This window comes from Solanum stenotomum, chromosome 3, assembly GCF_019186545.1.
Source record: "Solanum stenotomum isolate F172 chromosome 3, ASM1918654v1, whole genome shotgun sequence".
NCBI lineage: Eukaryota > Viridiplantae > Streptophyta > Magnoliopsida > Solanales > Solanaceae > Solanum > Solanum stenotomum.
The window spans coordinates 50,979,121-50,997,943 of NC_064284.1; the positions used below are offsets into that span (position 1 = coordinate 50,979,121).

At 36.6% G+C, this 18,823-nt stretch overlaps 1 protein-coding gene across 1 annotated transcript; it reads right to left on the bottom strand.

Moving 5' to 3' along the window:
* Positions 1 to 217: 217 nt before the first annotated feature.
* Positions 218 to 1,456, bottom strand: LOC125859021 (uncharacterized). Its single transcript, XM_049538773.1, has 2 exons — positions 698 to 1,456; positions 218 to 280 (listed from the first exon to the last, which is right to left on the bottom strand). Exons 1-2 carry the CDS (start codon positions 1,454 to 1,456, stop codon positions 218 to 220), a joined length of 822 nt encoding a protein of 273 aa, XP_049394730.1.
* Positions 1,457 to 18,823: the final 17,367 nt, after the last annotated feature.

The following is an 18,823-nucleotide window of genomic DNA, read 5'->3' on the forward strand; positions in this document are numbered from 1 at the left end:
AATATAAGCCATATCATTTAATTAAAAAGAAAATACTCAATAACCGAAAAAATAAAAATAAAGCGAGATATATATACTAAAAACCATAAATATTATTGATTTAAAGGGTTATAATGAGCCAAACTCTTGATCCTTAAAATTCAATATTGCTAAATGTAATACATATTTTAACTAAACAGACAGAAACTAAATTTCTGAATTTCATTAAATCCTTTAGCTAATTTTCATCATCCATAGAAGTTTCACCTTGAGGATCATCATTATCGATCATGTTGATCATCTGCAATCTTAAACCATCAAAAATAAGTAAAATTGTAAAAAAATCAAATTAGTCGACAATAAGGTGAAATAAAATATAATAGGCATAATACATAATAAATATATCCTTTAACTTGGTTATAACTGACATATATGCCCTCCAACTTTAGGTGTGCACAAGTAGACGCTTGTACTTGTATAAAACCAAATAAGTAAACACAAAATTGTCATGTACTATGCCAAGTACGACACCGCATAACACAAAATTGTCATGTAGGACATCACATAGGACTGTTGTGTCTATTTATTTAGTTTTACACAAGTTTGATAGTCTACTTCTACACACTCAAAATTGAAGGGCATAGATGCCGATAGAAACTGAAATAAATGACATGATTATGTATTATAACCAATAAGAAAAGAGGATAAAAATACTTACATGTTCCATATTTATGTCCTCATCAAATTCAGCAACACCATCCTCCATTGGATCATCATTAAGATCAACCAAAACTAAGCTTTCAGTATAGTCGATAAAATTCATAGCATACTCCTCATCTTGTATGTTGAAATCAAGGAGTTGATTAGTGTTGTAATCATAGCTAAATATGTTGCCATATTTATCTCTGATTATAATTTGTCCATTTTTTGTAAAAGCCAAAGGATATTGAATTGGCATGCCTGATACAATAACTGTTTGACTAGTCCAAGAATTAATTTCACCATACTCCTCCATTGTCCAAATGTAACAAGGTTTTTCCCCTGGCCCATACCAACACTTGACTGGATAAGATCTAAGAAATCCAAGTTTACCTCTAAATTCACCAAGATTTATAGATTGATTAATCTCCTCTCCATCATAAAATATTGGACATTCAATATCTTGAAATGCTTCATCCCCCATATGAAATGTCAAAATAACCATTTTATTTTCATAAGTGTTGCTCTTAATAGCCTTCCAATGCAAATATTCATTAACAACAACTCCTGAAAATAAATCAAGTCTATTGTAGCAAAAATCATGACTCAAATCAAGTGTTTTCCAAACCTTGGTATTTAGTGAAAATATCTCAGCCCTACACTCAAAATCATATTCACCATAATTATATTCTTCAATTAACCAAACATGATCAATAAATCCAATACGAACAACCTTAAAATCATTGGTCCTTTCATGATAACCAAATCCTATACACATTTTTCTAAATTGAAGCTCAGAATCATCACTATAAATACTTGAAGGGGGAAGGATCAAGTACTTGTTTATAGATGGATTAGTCAAATATATAGTATGACCCTCAGGATTAATATTTTCAAAACAAATTAGACCATTAACTGAACCCACAATACAATTCAACATGTTTGGTGAGTCAAAAGAGACTCTTAACATAGACTCATAGTGAGAAGTTTTTTGATTAAACAACAAGAAAGTTTTTTCATAATTGTTTTCGATATACGTACATAGAACATATTTTTTTCCTATTATAATCAATGTTTCAAGATGCTCCTTGATGAATTTTTTACTTTTTATCAAGGCATACAAAGATTTACAAGTAACAAGGAACTTGATTAGTTCTCTAGGAGGGAGAAGCAAAAGAATTGAGATAATGATATCAAAAGGTAAAGATGGTAGATACATGTTTAACAAGTATACACACAATGATTGAAATTCACAAAAGGAATAAACGAATTTTTGAGAAAGGATGTAAAAAATATTCTATGCAACTTAGATTCTTTTTTTTTTTACTAGATTTTTCTTGCAGAAATATTCAAGAAAAGAGAAATAAATATGACATGGAAGACTTTAAATTTTCTACTGTATATATAGGGAGAGTTGTCTATAAATTCAAGTAATATGGGCCGAATTATTTGTTGAGTTTTAAAAGTTGTGAGTGGAAAATAAAGAGTTGTGTCATTTATGAAGAATTGTGAATTTTCTGAAAAGTTGTGACTTTTGTGAAGAATTGTGACTAATCTAGAAAGGTTATGACTTTTACGAAAGGTTGCAACTTTTCGGAAATGTTGTGATTATTCCGAAAGGTTGTGACTTTTACGAAGGATTGCTACTTTTCGGAAATGTTGTCACTATGCTGAAAGGTTGTGTCTTTTACGAAGAGTTGCAACTTTTCAGAAATGTTGTGACTATTCCGAAGGGTTGTGACATTTTCAAAGAATTGTGACCTTTCCGATAAGGCACAATAATCACCTTTTAACATTACCCTTTGTTATCTATAAATAGAGGGGTTTCGTCTTATTTTAAAGTCAAATTTTCTGAACTTCTTCTTATTCTGCACAAACAAATTCTAGTGTATTTTATTGCCTTTGAGTGATTCACTTATATAGTGATTTTAGGTACCAATACACGCCGGTGAGCAAGATTGTTCTATCATGTAAGGATAAATTCCATCAACCTCGGATACTTGAGGAGAATAATTTTCGTAAGGATACACTATGTATTTAGTGGACTTGATGTTCTTCTTTTCCATATTATTTCTATTTTGTTGCAGATATCTTCGTTGTTTCTTACGAAGTTCTGCAAAGTTATTGTTCTAACTATTTTAATGATATAGATAAACAACAATCTTATGGAAATTATAATAAATTTGTTATTGTTATTCAATCTATATTCGTCTTATAACTTTATAATTTGTTTGGAGAGATTTTTGGATTGAGGCACGACAAATTTTAAAAGTCATTGTCATGGTATTTATATGTTTCTGCTGTGTCCAAGTAAGTACATTATAAATAAATCTTAGACCTTTTTTTTTCAGTATCTTGGTGAAATTAAAGATCATTAAGTAAAATAATGTGTTATTGGGTTAATAGTTTTAACAAAGTATTTTCAAACGTTTATTATCTGTTGTGATAAAATTTGGTAGAGAAATATTTGTGTGTATTACATCCAATATTGAAGGCATCTTTCAATGATCTTAATTGACGAACATGGCAAGACACTTTTCTTCAGAATGGATCATTTATTTTCTAAATTTCATGATTTTCTTTTAACTCTAATAGTTTAGATAATGAGAAAATGAGGGGAGACATAGGTTTTTGAATCTTGTTTACAATCAAAAAAATTGTACAAAGGTAGACGTCCTTTGATAGGTATTGTTCGCAATAAATTTCCGTAAGCGCTGAAAATTGACTGCAAGCAAAACAAATAAAAGAAAAATGTGATTTTTATCAATGAATCGTTGTGAGTACAATTTTGTTGTTCTCTTGATTCTCTCTCCTAAGCTTCTACAAGATTTGAGGGCCTTCAGTAGCGTACTTCTCGAATTGTTGGATGATGTAGACCTCCTTGAGATGTTGTCGATCTCCGGGAACGTCGGAAAGCGCTTCGCCGTTTCAAGTCGATCTCCGAGAAGAACTCCGTTGATCACTCCTTCGAAGAGCTATGCAGTTGATGTTGTAGCTTTCTCCAATTGCAGAATGCTTATTGAAGAGTTTTCTTGATGCCCCTTAGAATGTCATGTCCATCCCCTATTTATAGTTATAGGGGGTGGACAAGGTTGCATATGATTGGCCAAAGAATGTCATTTTGACACTTGGCATGTTGTGATTGGTTCTTGCAGTTGATTGAGACTACCACCTCATTTGGACACGTGGCGCTGCCTTATTGGTCTTGGATGCCTAGTCACTGTGACATGTGTCATGCGTTTTGGGCTTCAAGGTGAAATGAACCTTGGATTTGAATTTAATAAAATGACTTTATTTATTTGTAAAGCCCAAATTAATCATTCAGCCCAAATCAGCACAATTTTGATTCAAATTTCGTATGAATTTAATCCAATAAAATTTATGTGTTTACAAATGCCCCTTACTTCGAGACTTGTCGACGTGCAGGCTTGCCGAAGTTTGGCGACAAGACTTGAAGTACTCTTGAATGTGTTTTCATATTTTCGAGACTTCTCTACGTGCAGGCTTGTCGAAGTTGATGACGAGAGTTGTAGTCTTCATGAATGCATTTTCATTTTTTGAGACTTCTCGACCTATAGACTTGACGAATTTCGACGACGAGAGTTGAAGTCTTTATGAATGTGTTTTGCCTGACTCTGTTTCTTGCGATGAGACAAGTTGCATGGTAGGGTCATGTGCAACTCCATTTGGATGTGCTCCTAAGGATTTGTTATTTCAATCCACTCGAGGGAAGATATGGAGGACTCTCGAGAGATGGATAAGCAAATTAAAGTGACAAAGTTGTATGAATTTTAAATTCAAAAAACTTTCACCATGGACTTGAATACAAATTTGGACACCAACACTTAGGGTGTCACACAAGTCCTCTAAGTTGAATTTAAAATAAAAGAACATAACTTGATTTGCTTCTCTTTATTTTTGCAAACTTACAACTTGGAAATAATTGGCAATTTAATAATCACACCAAATTTTCTTTCCTTTGCTTGATTTTGCAAGAATATCTTAGGACTTATTGTTTTCCTTTGGGGTGCTAGCAACTTCCATTTAGATGAGTTAGAATTGATATGATTTCCTTCTATCAATTTTACCAAAGCTTTCGTTGTACAAGAAATGAAAATTGTTCAAAGGAACTTCTATATAAGAATCTCCCATGTACAAAGGATTGATCAAAGAATCATTGAAAAAAAATAATTCTCCTAACCAAATCAATGTGGAACTCCAAATTTGGTGTCTTCTTTTCTCAATTTCGTGCAGTCCCACCAAAATCTCGTTTTCTTAGTGTAGAAATGTTCAAATGACAAGCGGCTTAGTTTGGAAGAAATGAGATTTGTAGTACTGCGACTTATCCAAAAATCAGCATTAAACACCTTTGGGATTAACAGGAATCAATCTTTGAAGTTGGTCTTCAACTCTGACAATTCTTCTATTAATTATGTGCAATCTCATCAAAATGTCCTTTACTTGGTGTAGAAGCATTCAAATGATGAGAGACTTGATTATGGAGAAACTAGACTTCTAGTACTACGACATATCCAAAAATCAACATTAAAAACCTTCAAGATTGACTGGAATCAAATTCTGAAGTCGGATCCCAAATCTGGCAGTTCTTTTCACTGCTATGCGCAATCTCGCCAAAACATCATTTTCTTGGTGTAGGAGCATTCAAACGATGATAAGCTTGTTTCTGGAGAAACTAGACTTCTAGTACGACGACATATCCAAAAGTCAACGTTAGAAACCTTCCGGATCGACAGTAATCAATTTTTGAAGTTGGATCCCAAATCTGGACGTTCTTCTCACAGCTATGCGCAATCTCGCCAAAACGTCATTTTCTTGGTGTAGGATCATTCAAACGATGAGCGTTCTGATTCTGGAGAAACTAGACTTCTAGTACTATGACATATCAAAATAATTAACTCTAGAAACCTTCCGTATTGATGGGAATCAAATTTTGAAGTTGGACCCCAAATCTGGCAGTTCTTCTCACAGCTATGGACAGTCCCGCCAAACATCCTTTTCTTTGTGTAGAAGCTTTCAAATGAAGAGTGGGTTGATTCTTAAGAAAATAGACTCGTATTACTATGGCATATCCAAAAACCTATCTCAAACTCTTCTTGAATTGACAGAAAATGATTTTATTTTTTTTGAAGTTGGTCTTCAAATTTTGCCGTTTCTTTCACGGATTTGTGTCTTTTGGATTTTTCTTGTTTCTATTTATTGAAGGTAATGGTTGCGGTTGATCTTTATTTATGTATTGAAATGTTTCTTAAGAACAAGAGATTGATGCTCAGGATCCAATTTAGCCGTAATTCAAAGCTTCATGTTATTGGCAATGCTATGTCGAACAATATTGTTGTACTGCTGCTCATGTTTGTCATGCCATATTGAAGGGTCATGCACTGACTACATGTGTTATCAGAAGTAGATCAACCAAGAAAAATTGAAAACTTCGTGCAATTGGCACCGATGGCTCCATTTTTTTTTTGGTTTCAGGTTTCCGAAAGAGCCTAAATCACTTAGAAGTTGCACGAGTTGTTCATATGATTGGCGTGGAACCACTCATCTAATCCTAGCAATGTTGGCAGAAAACTCACTCGACGCATTCACCTTCCTTGCAGCCTTGATGAAGAAAACTTGCCACCTCCATTTTCACCCATTTTTTGTGGCTCCACGAGAGAAACATTTGGAGTACTTTCATTTCATTTCCGACGAGAAAGTACCTGACGTGAGGATGGCGAGAGAAACACTTGGTGTAGGCCTCCAAACATCAACAAGCTAGATTGCGGATAATATCATTGTTCAAGCTTTAGTGTGGATTGACATCTTCCTCTCAATTTGGAGAAGATCTTGGACAAATCTTCTGACTTCTTGGGAGGCACATGGAGCTCAAATTTCTTACACTTTGTGATTCCAACTTTGCACATCTTTGAAAATATATTTATTTTTTGAATGTGGGAGCCATGAAATTGCAATACACTTGATCTAAGAGAGATAGAACTTAACATCTTACAATATGTCAAAGTTTCATATCAAAATTTCTTCCACATTGTTCAGGATTAAATTTTGAAGTTGCTTTTGACTTTTGATATCTCTTTCGCAGCTTTGCATGATTATGGTAGAAAATTAATAACTTGGAGTAGGAGTAGTGAAATCATGAACTTCTTCTTTCGTTGGAAAAAAACTCAAATAACTACAGTATGTGTAAAAATCACGGCCAATGACTATATGGATTAGTACAAATATCGCTTCAAAGTCAGGTCACAATTTTGTCTTTCTCGGCTTTTCAGTTCCGCGCGTCTGTAGTATAAAAGTCATAACTCAAAGTGGCAGTATTGAAATCACGATTTTCTTCTTCTATTGGAAAGACGACTCAAATAACTACATAATGTATACAAATCACGGCCAAAGACTTTGTGGATTGGTACAGATATCGCTTCAAAGTCAGCTCACGATTCTGTCTCTCTCAACTCTTCAGCTTTGAGCGACTTTGGGAGAAAATCAATAACTCGGCATAGGCGCCTCGAAATTATGCGATTCTTGCACGCGTTTCCAAAATAACTCGGTGTAGGTTTACGAAAGAGCCTAAATCACTTAGAAGTTGCACGTGTTGTTCATATGATTGGCGTGGAACCACTCATCTCATCCTAGCAATGTTGGCAGAAAACTCACTCGACGCATTCACCTTCCTTGCAGCCTTGGTAAAGAAAACTTGCCACCTCCATTTTCTTCCATTTTTTGCGGCTCCATGAAAGAAAATTTTGGAGTACTTTCATTTCATTTCTGGCAAGAAAGCACCTGACGTGAGGATGGCGAGAGAAACATTTGGTGTAGGCCTCCATACATCAACGAACTAGATTGCGGATAATCTCATTGTTCAAACTGTAGTGTGGATTGACATCTTCCTCTCAATTTGGCGAAGATCTTGGACAAATCTTTTGACTTCTTGGGAGGCACATGGAGCTCAAATTTCTTACACTTTGTGATTCCAACTTTGCACATCTTTGAAACTATATTTATTTTCGAATGTGGGAGCCATGAAATTGCAATAAACTTGATCCAAGAGAGATAGAACTCAACGTCTTACAATATGTCAAAGTTTCATATCAAAATTTCTTCCACATTGTTCAGGATTAAATTCTAAAGTTGCTTTTGAATTTTGATATCTCTTTCGCCGCTTTGCACGATTATGGTAGAAAATTCATAACTTGGAGTAGGAGTAGTGAAATCATTAACTTCTTGTTTCGTTGGAAAAAAACTCAAATAACTGCAGTATGAGTATAAATCACAGCCAATGACTTTAGGGATTAGTACAAATATCGCTTCAAAGTCAGGTCACAATTTTGTCTTTCTCGGCTTTTCAATTCCGCGCGTCTATAGTATAAAATTCATAACTCAAAGTGTGAGTATTGAATCACGATTTTCTTCTTCTGTTGGAAAGACGACTCAAATAACTACACAATGTATAAAAATCACGGCCAAAGACTTTGTGGATTGTTACAGATATCGCTTCAAAGCCAGCTCACGATTCTGCCTCTCTCAACTCTTCAGCTTTGTGCGACTTTGAGAGAAAATCAATAACTCGGAGTAGGGGCCTCGAAATGATGCAATTCTTGTTTCTTTGGAAGCATAACTCATAGATGTATAACATATGTAAAAAACACAGCCAAAAGGATTCCATATTAGTACATATATATTTTCTAAGTTAGCTCAAATTGTGCCTCGCTCAAATTTTCAGCTTTAAACAACTTTGGGAGAAAATCAATAACTTGGCGTTGGAGCATCGAAATGATGCGATTCTTATTTCATTGGAAGCATAACTCATAAACGTACAACATATGTAAAAAATCACAGTCAAAAGCTTTCCAGATTAGCAAAGATATATTTTCAAAGTCAGCTCAATTTCTGCCTCGCTAAACTCTTCAACTTTGAACAACTTTGGGAGAAAATCAATAACTTGGCGTAGGAGCCTCGAAATGATGTGATTCTTGTTTTGTTGGAAGCATAACTTATAGAAATACAACATATCTAAATATCATGGTCAAAAGATCTCCTGATTTATACAGATATATTTTAGAAGTTAGCTTGAATTCTGAAACTATGTGATTCTTATTTTATTGTGAGGAGTGCATCTTCGGTGTGAAATCCAAAATTCGTTGTAAGAGTGGTGAAACTATGAACTTCTTATTTCATTGTGACGAGCACATCAAGCAAACCACTATTTATAGAAGTTACAACAAAATTCATTCCAAATTGATGACAATAAATTTTTCAAGTTGACTATACGCCCAAAATGCCATTTCCTCAACTTTGTGCGCTCTTGACAATAACAAAAAATTGTCTCTTGAACTTGGAGTGATCACATCATGATCTTTGCGGCTATACCATTTCAACATCAAGCTTTGATCCGAAGGGTATTCCGATTTGATGTTACGTTGTAGGTAAAGATGCACCTAATTTTGAGTAACTTACTGAAACATCAGTGAATTGCACAAAATTATTTCCACCGTAAGCAAAAAACTCAAGTAGAATCTCTAGTCTCTTGATCTAATGCCAATGAATTCATCAGCCTGTCGCATATCAATAATTCAAATCAAATTTCATTTGGATTGATCAGATTAATACCCAAAGTAGACTTCCAAATGTAGCATGTTTGATATGCAACTTTGAACGATCATAGTAGAAGATCTATAACTTGATGTAGGGGTCTCAATATTACGAGCTTCTTCTTTTGTTGTGGAGAGGGATTCAACAACTTCAATATGTGTAACAATGATGATCAAGATCTTTATGAATTCCCACTAATAGGCCTTTGAAATGCTCAGATCAACTCCAAAATATGATGATTATTTATTTATTTTTTCCATCTTTGAGTGGCCATGGTAGAAAATTCACAAGTTAGCGAAGAAATGTCTAAATCACGAGCCGATTTTCACGTTACGAAGTAGGCTCCAAAAATATTCTCCTTTGCTCATTTGTGACGCATTTGAACTCATGTGCTAGCTACATAAAATTTAAATAGCTAGTGTGATGATCACGCAAGGCGACCAAACCTTTTTTTTTTACTCATTTGACTGAGCTTATAGTGATTATTCTAAGCGCCTACGTACCTCGGTGAAGAGGACCAAGTCATATCGTAGTTCAAGACGATGAGTTTTTTTTTGGCTGTACACAGTTTATACTCTTGCGGGCCAGGAGTAACATGCAGTTTATGCTCATACCTTAAGGAGCATAGCCAACCTTCATGGGAAGTATTGCTTCAGAAACTTGTCGTTAATTGGACCAACTCTTACACCGTCTTGGTCTACAATTTTATAACCGCCACTTGAATATGCTTCCTTCACAACATATGGTCTGTCCCATTTTGATGCAAAACTTGTCACCCATGCGTTTGTTGAGGATTATGGGTCTTCAAACTACTAAGACCAATTCTCCCACTTGAAATGACCAAGGTCGCACCTTCTTGTTGAATGCTCTTGCAAGTCGAGCTTGATAACACTCCAACCTTTGTTGTGCTTCCAATATCTTTTCATCCAATGCCTCTAACTCTGCTAGACGAAGTTGAGCGTTACTTTCAATTGTAAGTCCCTCTTGGATTGTTATTTGCAATGATGGAATTTGCTTCTCCAACGGAAGGACTGCTTATACGCCATACACCAATAAAAACGGAGTCGCTTGCGTAGCTGTTCTAAAGGTTGTACGATATGCCCACAAAGCTTCACCAATTCTCTCAAGCCAGTCCCTTTTATTCTTTGCAACTACTTTCTTCAACAGGTTACCAAGTGTCTTGTTAAAAGCTTCAGCAAGACCATTGGCAGGTGCGTTGTACGTTTAAGACTTATGCTGCTTAAAACTGAACTTCTCGCACAAACTGCTCATGAGTTTATTGTTGAAGGGTGTTCCATTATCAGTAACTATACATCTTGGTATGACATATCTAAAAATTATGTTTGATTTGATAAAATCAACCACATTTTCCTTATTTCCCTCTTTTAATGGTATAACTTCAGCCCATCTAGAGAAATAGTCAGTGGCAGCCAAGATATACAATTGTCCTTTTGATGACTTTGGAAGAGGTCCAACAACATCAAGTCCCCCTGCATCAAAGGGCCATGAGGCTACAGTTGGATGTAGAGCCTATGGAGATTGATGGATGTAGTTAGAATGGATTTGACACACTTGACACTTTTTGGCATGCTCTAAGCAACCCATCACCATTGTTGGTCAATAGTAGCCCATCCTCTTGATGCGAAAATGAAGTTTAGGCCCTGATTGGTGTGCTCCACATATGCCAGAATGTGCCTCCTTCATTGTCTGTTGAGCTTCTTCTTTTTCAAGACACCGCAAGAATAGTCCCTCATAAGAACGACGAAACTGTATTTCCTCGTGAAAGATGAATCATGGCGCCCTTCTCTTACTCGTGGATCCCCAGGATACTTTCCATGTTCAAGATACTCAATTAGTGGTTTTCTCCAATATTCGTCTTCAACCACTCGAACAAATATATGGTTGTTTTCATTGATTTGAAGATCAAGACAACCAGGGATAACCCATCAATGAGATATACGCACCTTTATTGTCTCATTTTCTCCAAGTGCCATTGTTGCGGCCAAGCTAGCCAAAGCATCCGCCATGCGATTTTCTTCTCTTGGGACGTGATTTATGAACACTTGATCAAACCTTTCAAGTAAGAAAGTAGCATATTGGTGATATGACAAAAGATCTTCCTTATTTACCTCATAACTCCCTAAGATTTGATTGATGATCATTTGGGAGTCACCATAGATATCCAATTGAGGAATCTTTATATCTGATACCATTTCAAGGCCCACAATCAAAGCTTGGTACTCTGTGGTGTTGTTAGAACATGTTTCACCTAGAACAAATGAAAATGGTAAGATTAGTCTTTCCGGGGATATTAACACGACTCCTGCCCCTACACTATCTCGGCGTGCATATCCATCAAAGAACATCGTCCATGCCGGTAGTTCTTCAGTAAAAAATGCATCTTCATCAAGACTCATCTAAAGTTTCCCATTTTCTCGGAAGAGGGTGATCAGCGAGGAAATTAGCAAGTGCTTGCCCCTTCACAACCTTTTGAGGTGTGTATATGATCAAATATTGATTAAACAATATAGACCATCTCCCTAAACGTCTTGAGAGAACTGGTCGAGCCATTTCGAACTTCACGAGATCAACCCGAGAAATTAGCTTGATATTGTACGCTTCAAATAATGCCTCAATTTTTTTATCGCATAAAGCAATGCTAAGCACATCTTCTCAATGGGCGTATAATTCAAATCAACTCCTATCATGGTCCGACTCAAATAGTACAATGCTTGTTCCTTTTTAGCTTCATTCTCTAGGGTGAGAAGTGCCCCAAGTGATCGATCTTGCGATGTAATGTATAGTATCAATGGCTTTCCAGAGTTGGTGCCCCTAATACATGTGAATTCAACAAGTATATTTTGATGCTTTCAAAAGCATTTCGACACGATTGATCCTAGTGGAAATGAGCATCTTTCTTCATCAAATGGTTGAAGGGTTGACATTGTCCAGCCAGGTTAGAAATGAATCTCCGAATGAATGCTAAATCTCCTTGTAGACTGCGGAGGTCTCTCAAGTTCTTTGGCTCAGGCATTTTTTGAATGGCATCAATCTTTGCGGGATCAACATCAATTCCACGATGCCGCACAATGAAGCCAAGAAACTTTCCTTAGGTAACCCTAAATGCGCATTTGAGTGGATTCATCTTCAAGTCAAATTTCCTTAACCCTTCAAAAACAATTCGAAGGTCTTCAAGATGGTGTTCCCTTTGCTTTGTCTTTACCATTAAGTCATCGACGGTAACATTGCACCTTCTTATGAAGCATATCATCAAATATGTTTTGCAATGCACGTTGATAGGTGGCACCAACATTCTTTAGACCAAAGGGCATCACTTTGTAACAATAAATTCCGTTTGGAGTTTGGAAGGTAGTGTATTCTTCATCTTTTGGAGACATTCTAATTTGATTTTATCCAGAAGACCTATCCATAAATGACATAGCTTCATGCCCCGTTGTAGCATCAACCATGAGCTCAATGATTGGCAGAGGGAAGTCATCTTTTGGACATGCCTTGTTCAAATCTCGAAAGTCAATGCAGACACGTATTTGACCATTCTTTTTCTTAACATGTACAATATTTGAGATCCACAATGGGTACTTTACTTCTCGGATAAATCCAGCTTCGATGAGCTTGTTGACCTCCGCTTCAATTTGTGTTACCAACTCAGGACGAAACACTCGTTGTGACTGCTTAAGAGGACGTGTTCCCTTTTTGATCCCCAAATGATGAATATCTATCCTGGGACTAATTCTGTATGACCAAGCAAAAACGTCTTTGAACTCAACCAATAACTTGAAGTATTTCCTCTCTTCTTCTGGTGTAAGAAGTGCACTAATGAAGATTGGACGTGGATCTTCCAAAGTGACTAGATTTAGTTCCTTGAGGTCATCTATTGTTGATTGTACGCCTTTCTCCAGTTGAGGGGGAGGCTCTTGGACATCATCATATATATCATCAATGTTTGGACCTTCTTCCACTGTTATGTGATAGGATGATTGTGTCAAGTTTGAATCTTCCATCTGACTTTCCACAAATACTGTGATGGCTTCATCTTCCTCCTTCTTAGTTTCTCCATGAAATTGGTTGGTGACAACAATTGTACTTCTTTTCACCTTCAAAGAACTATCGGTGGTGATTGACAATACAATCTTTCTCTTCATACGTGATGAGAAAACACTATGAATCTCTTTTTCGCCAGTTACATCACAAGAATCTTGATTTTCATGCTCCAACAACCTCCTTTCGGATAATGACTTTCTTTTGGTTCCCAAGCGATGAAATACAAAAGTCTTTGAGGTGGTGACATATTCGTCCACTTGTTTAGAAGATCCTCTTTCATCCTTGTGGCCCAATCTTTCGAATGAAGAGACACGGGGTGTCAATCTTCCAATGTGTTCAAACACCGAAGTCCGTTGTGTTGCTTTACCCTCCTTAGATTTCTTTGTCTTTTCTATAGAGGTGTAGTGGGATGAAGTTATTTCTTTTCCCTTCTTAGATGAAATCCGAAGAGGCTCCGACAAGCTGAATCCTAACCCAAACTTAGGAGTGGCGACATGATATCCTTGCTTTCTCAACTTCATTTGAGAATTGTAAGCCCGTGTATATTTTCACTAGTGACTTCATCCCTAAGTTCTCCTAACTTTGCTGGATTTGAGAAGCCGTAACTTGTTTTTTCAAAAAATGTGAAGACCTTTTTATCAAAGTTCCCTTTTATCTTACCAACTTGGGTATTGCCTTTTGAGGGCTCCAAAATGATAGGCGGGACTTGTGCAACTGGGACAGTCATTTTCTCCTTCAAATCTTGGAATGTTATGTGACTAAGTTCCTTCCTCGATGGGTGGACTTGTTGAGTACATTCTTGTAGAAGTGGTTGTCCCTTTTTTCGATGCTCACGTGGAATGTAGCAAAAAAATGGTTGCTCATTATCAATAGTGGTCTGCATGTCTCCTTTAGATGGTGAGAGATTAATGGAAACCTCTTCCGCTCTTTTCTTAGATATCTTGATAACTGCCCATTGAACTTTACTATCTTCGAGATCAATTGAGTCGGCTTCTACATGATCTCCATATTTGCTCTTCCAGAATCTAAATAGAATTTTGCATCTGCAAAATATGACTCCGTGTCAGTGAAAGGATTGATGTCTGCATCTATTTTGACTACTTCACCATCTTTCATATACTTCATGCACTGATGTAAGGTAGATGGCACCACTCTATTTTCATGAACCCAAGGACTCCCGAGCAACAAGTTGTATGATGTTTTGGCATCTATGACATGAATCAAAGTGTTTGATTTCACATCGCCAATGGATAATCCTACACGAATCTTCCCTATGGATTGTTGTCCTCCTTGATTAAAATCTTGGATCGTTAGATTGCTTTTGGATAATTCATCAATACAGATCCTGACATTTTTCAAAACAATTTTTGGCATAATATTGACTGCCGAACCACCATCGATTAGAATGCAATTGAGATGTTGCTCTTGAATAGACCCTACAACAACAAGGGCATATTATGTAGCTTAGACCCCAACAACAAGTTATCAATGAAGGCAATTGTAGCACAACATGGGGCAACTTTTTCATCAATTTGATATTCTTGTGTTATTGATGGATTATGCTCACCTTTGCTTCCCTTTGTTTCGTCTCTGTTGGAAAAAACACGTGTTGCACCAATTTGACTAGCGCAAAAGAATTTTTCAGGAAAAAATTCATCCAATGTCATGGGCCTTCAAACCTTTTGCGATGAAGTACCATTGATGTTTTGGCTAGTACAAGGCTTGACACTTTTTGATGGTTGTAGTTGATTCACATCACTCCTTGTTGCTCTTGTCTTAGGAAGTCGTATCCTAAGGACTGCTTGATGTCTCCGCTTCTTATGAGTAACCAATGTCCAACCATCATATTCATTTTTTTTGTGGTTGTCTATCTCTAGTGAACCCTCAAGATTTTTCCTTGTAAAATCAACTTCAATAGGCGCTAAATTTCCGAATCACAAGAAGGTAGTGTTTGTCATAGACGACGACCTTGAGCACTTCTTTTGATTTGGTGCTACACTAGCATGATTTGCCTCCGTTGTTTCATCTTGGTCAATGATGATTTTTCCTTCACTTACTAACATCACGATTTTCTCCTTCAAGATAAAGCATTTACTTGTCGAGTGACCAAGGACGCGATGGAACTTGCAATATCTAGGATCACCAACTTTATTGATTCTTCGGGCCTCTTTGATTCAGGAAGATCAATAACTTTCTTAGCTAACAATTCCTCAAGAATCATAGGTACATCAAAATCCGGAAATGGGTAGACCTTTGCTTCTAACTCCTTCATGGTTGGACGTCGCCTCCCTTGGATATTGACTCGGGGCTTCCTCGTCTTTTTGTTTACTCTTGGTGGTGACCTTTACAGAAGTTGCTTCCACCGCCATAGATTCCTTATTTTGGGTCTTTGAGGTCACACCTTTTTTGAACTCCTTCTTTTCTTTTGTCAGATCAGCAAAAGGAGATGCCTTCCCATGACTCGCGATGCTCAACTCCATGTCATGCGCTCGTGTAGAAAGTTCCTCAAAAGTTTGTGGTTTGATTCCTTGTAGTATGTATAGAAGTCCCCAATGCATACCCTGAATGCACATTTCCACATTAGATATTTCAGAAAGATGATCTTTGCAGTCCAAACTCAATGATCTCCACCGATTGATGTAATCCACCACAGGCTCTTCCTTTCTTTTGCTAGTGCCGGTCAACTCTATCATGCTTAGGGTTCGGCGAGTACTGTAGAAACGATTGAGAAATTCCTTCTTGAGTTGCTCCCAACTATCAATGAACTCGTGTTCCAAGTCGATATACTAGTCCAATCCATTCCCTTTCAGTGATTGAACAAACTGTTTTACCAAAACGTCACCATGTGTTCCAGTATTGCTACAAGTTTCAATAAAGTGGGTGATATGCTGCCTTGGGTTCCCCTTGCCATCAAATTATTGTAGATTTGGAGGTTGATAGTTTGTTGGCACTGATACACAATGGATATGTCTGGTATATGGCTTGGAGTAATAGAAGGAACTTTGTGGTGTTCCGCCACATTGAGCCCTGATAGTGTTCGTTATCATGTCTTGCAACTGTTGGACATATAGTGCAACAACTGAAGCAGATTATTTCTCCTTTTGAAATTTGATTTTGCTAGAGATTCCTCAACGTCCTTGTTTCATTGATCAAAACCAGATGGACAAGTGGGGACATGACTTGACTCTATAGGTGTTGAGTCCTCCAACTTGTTCATAAGTTGAGCAATATGAAGATTTTTGTCATCAACGGATTTCTTCAAGGCTTCAATGGTTTGCTCCATCATCGCAAACTTCTCATCCATGTCAGTTGAGTCAGCCATCAAAGCATTGACATTCATTGAAGTTGGAGAATCCATTGAATCTTCAGATTCACCAAAGTTGGAGCCAATTTGAGAAAATTCTCCAAAGAACACAGACGCAAGATTTCCCCTAGGTGTTGCACTTACGACCATCGTATGAGAGTTGTTGTTTTCCATCGCCTCAAAAGAAGTGAAGTATTCAGATCCATCTAGCCCACTGTTCTTGAACTTACGCAGAGTAATCGGGCCACCATGACTGAGATAAGAAGATACGACATCAGTAGTGTCCTTGTAAGAAAAATCACTACTCTTTTTGAAGGCCATTGCAGTAGTTGCCTTTGTAGTTTTTGATTTGCAAGAGAAAGAGATGAAGAGTAGAATTGGTCCCACTGGGCATGCCAAATTTGTTCGCAACAAATTTTCGTAAGAGCTAAAAATTGACTGCAAGCAAAATAAATAAAACAAATATGTGATTTTTATTAATGAACCATTGTGAGTACAATTCTATTGTTCTCTTGATACTCTCTCCTCAACTTCTCCAATATTCGAGGGCCTTCAGTTGCGTACTTCTTGAATTGTTGGATGAAGTAGACCTCCTTGAGATGTTGTTGATCCCCGAAAACGTCGGAAAGCGCTTCGCCATTTCAAGTAGATCTCTGGGAAGAACTCCATTGATCACTCCTTTGAAGAGCTATGCAGTTGATGTTGTAGTTTTCTCCAATTGCAGAATGCTTGTTGAAGAGTTTTCTTGATGCCCCTTAGAATGTCATGCCCATCCCCTATTTATAGTTATAGGGGGTGGAGAAGGTTGCGTATGATTGGCCAAAGGATGTCAGCTTGACACTTGGCAGGTTGTGATTGGTTGTTGCACTTGATTGGCACTACAACCTTATTTGGACACGTGGCGCTGCCTTATTGATCTTGGATTCCTAGTCATTGAGACATGTGTAATGAGTTTTGGGCTTCAAGGTGAAATGGACCTTGGATTTGTTTTAATAAAATGACTTTATTTATTTGTAAAGCCCAAATTAATCATTCAGCACGAATTTAATTCAAATTTCGTATGAATTTTATCCAATAAAATTTATGTGTCTACAGGTATCATGTTACTTTTGGGTACAGGAAATGCAATATATATCATACATAAAGAGATTTTTGTTGGGTTTTAAAAGGTGAATGAAAAATGAAGAGTTGCGACTTTTATGAAGAGTTGTGACTTTGATGAAAAGTTGCAACTTTGATGAAGAGTTGTGAATTTTATGAAAAGTTGCGACTTTTATGAAAAAGTTGTGAGTTTTATGAAAAGTTGTGACTTTTATGAAAGGTGGCGACCTTTCCGAAAGATTGTGACTTTTCCAAAGGTTTGTGACCTTTCCGGTAAGGCACAATAAAAACCTTTCACACTACCCTTTGTTTTCTATAAATTGAGGAATTTCCTCTCATTTTAAATATAGAATTTTTCTAGACTTCTTCTACTACTAAATCTAGTATTCTAAGTGTACTTTACTACCGTTGATTGGCTCGTTGACACCAATATTTTGGGTATCAATACACTGGTGATTGAGATCATTCTATCCTGGGAGGACATATTCCAAATCAAACCTCGGATACTAGAGGGGAATAATTTCCTTAAGGGGACACTGTGCATTCAGTGGGCTTGATCTTCTTTCTATTTTTCCAGATTCTGGTATGTGTTACAGATTTTAGATTTGTGAATTAATTTATGTTCTTGTGTTCTTCACTGGTTCATTAAACTTTGGTAACTTCGTGTTTCTGCAAAGTTTGTTGGAATCAGTAAGATTCTTTAAACACAGATTGACAACAATTCTTCTTTAAGAAAAAAAATATTTCGTATATTTTTTCTAATCTGTTTCTAATTCTACGTCTACTAGTTTTAATTTTCTAGTTGTGAAAATGTTCTTAAACTTTATTGTGTCTTACCAAGTTCTTCAATGTTTTGTTCTAAGTATATTGGGAATACAAGAAGAATAACAATCTTAAGGAAATTATTATACTGTTGGTATTTCTTGTATTCTACTGATTGAGAGAAACAGATCATGGAAGTAGAAGTTTAAGGCATTACTTCTCCATAATTTGGTGCTTTGTTTAGCAAGGTCGAAGTGAGAATGTACAGAAAAAATTGGTGCTATTCTGGTTAAAGATTACACCAGGTAACCT

What these genes read in the sequence shown, in the direction of transcription:
- LOC125859021 (XM_049538773.1), bottom strand. Translation starts at nt 1,456, where the DNA reads ATGTGTATAGGATTTGGTTATCATGAAAGGACCAATGATTTTAAGGTT. An exon ending in AGGACATAAATATGGAACAT is followed by an intron (nt 281 to 697) that starts GTAAGTATTTTT and finishes TTAAGATTGCAG; the next exon opens with ATGATCAACATGATCGATAA.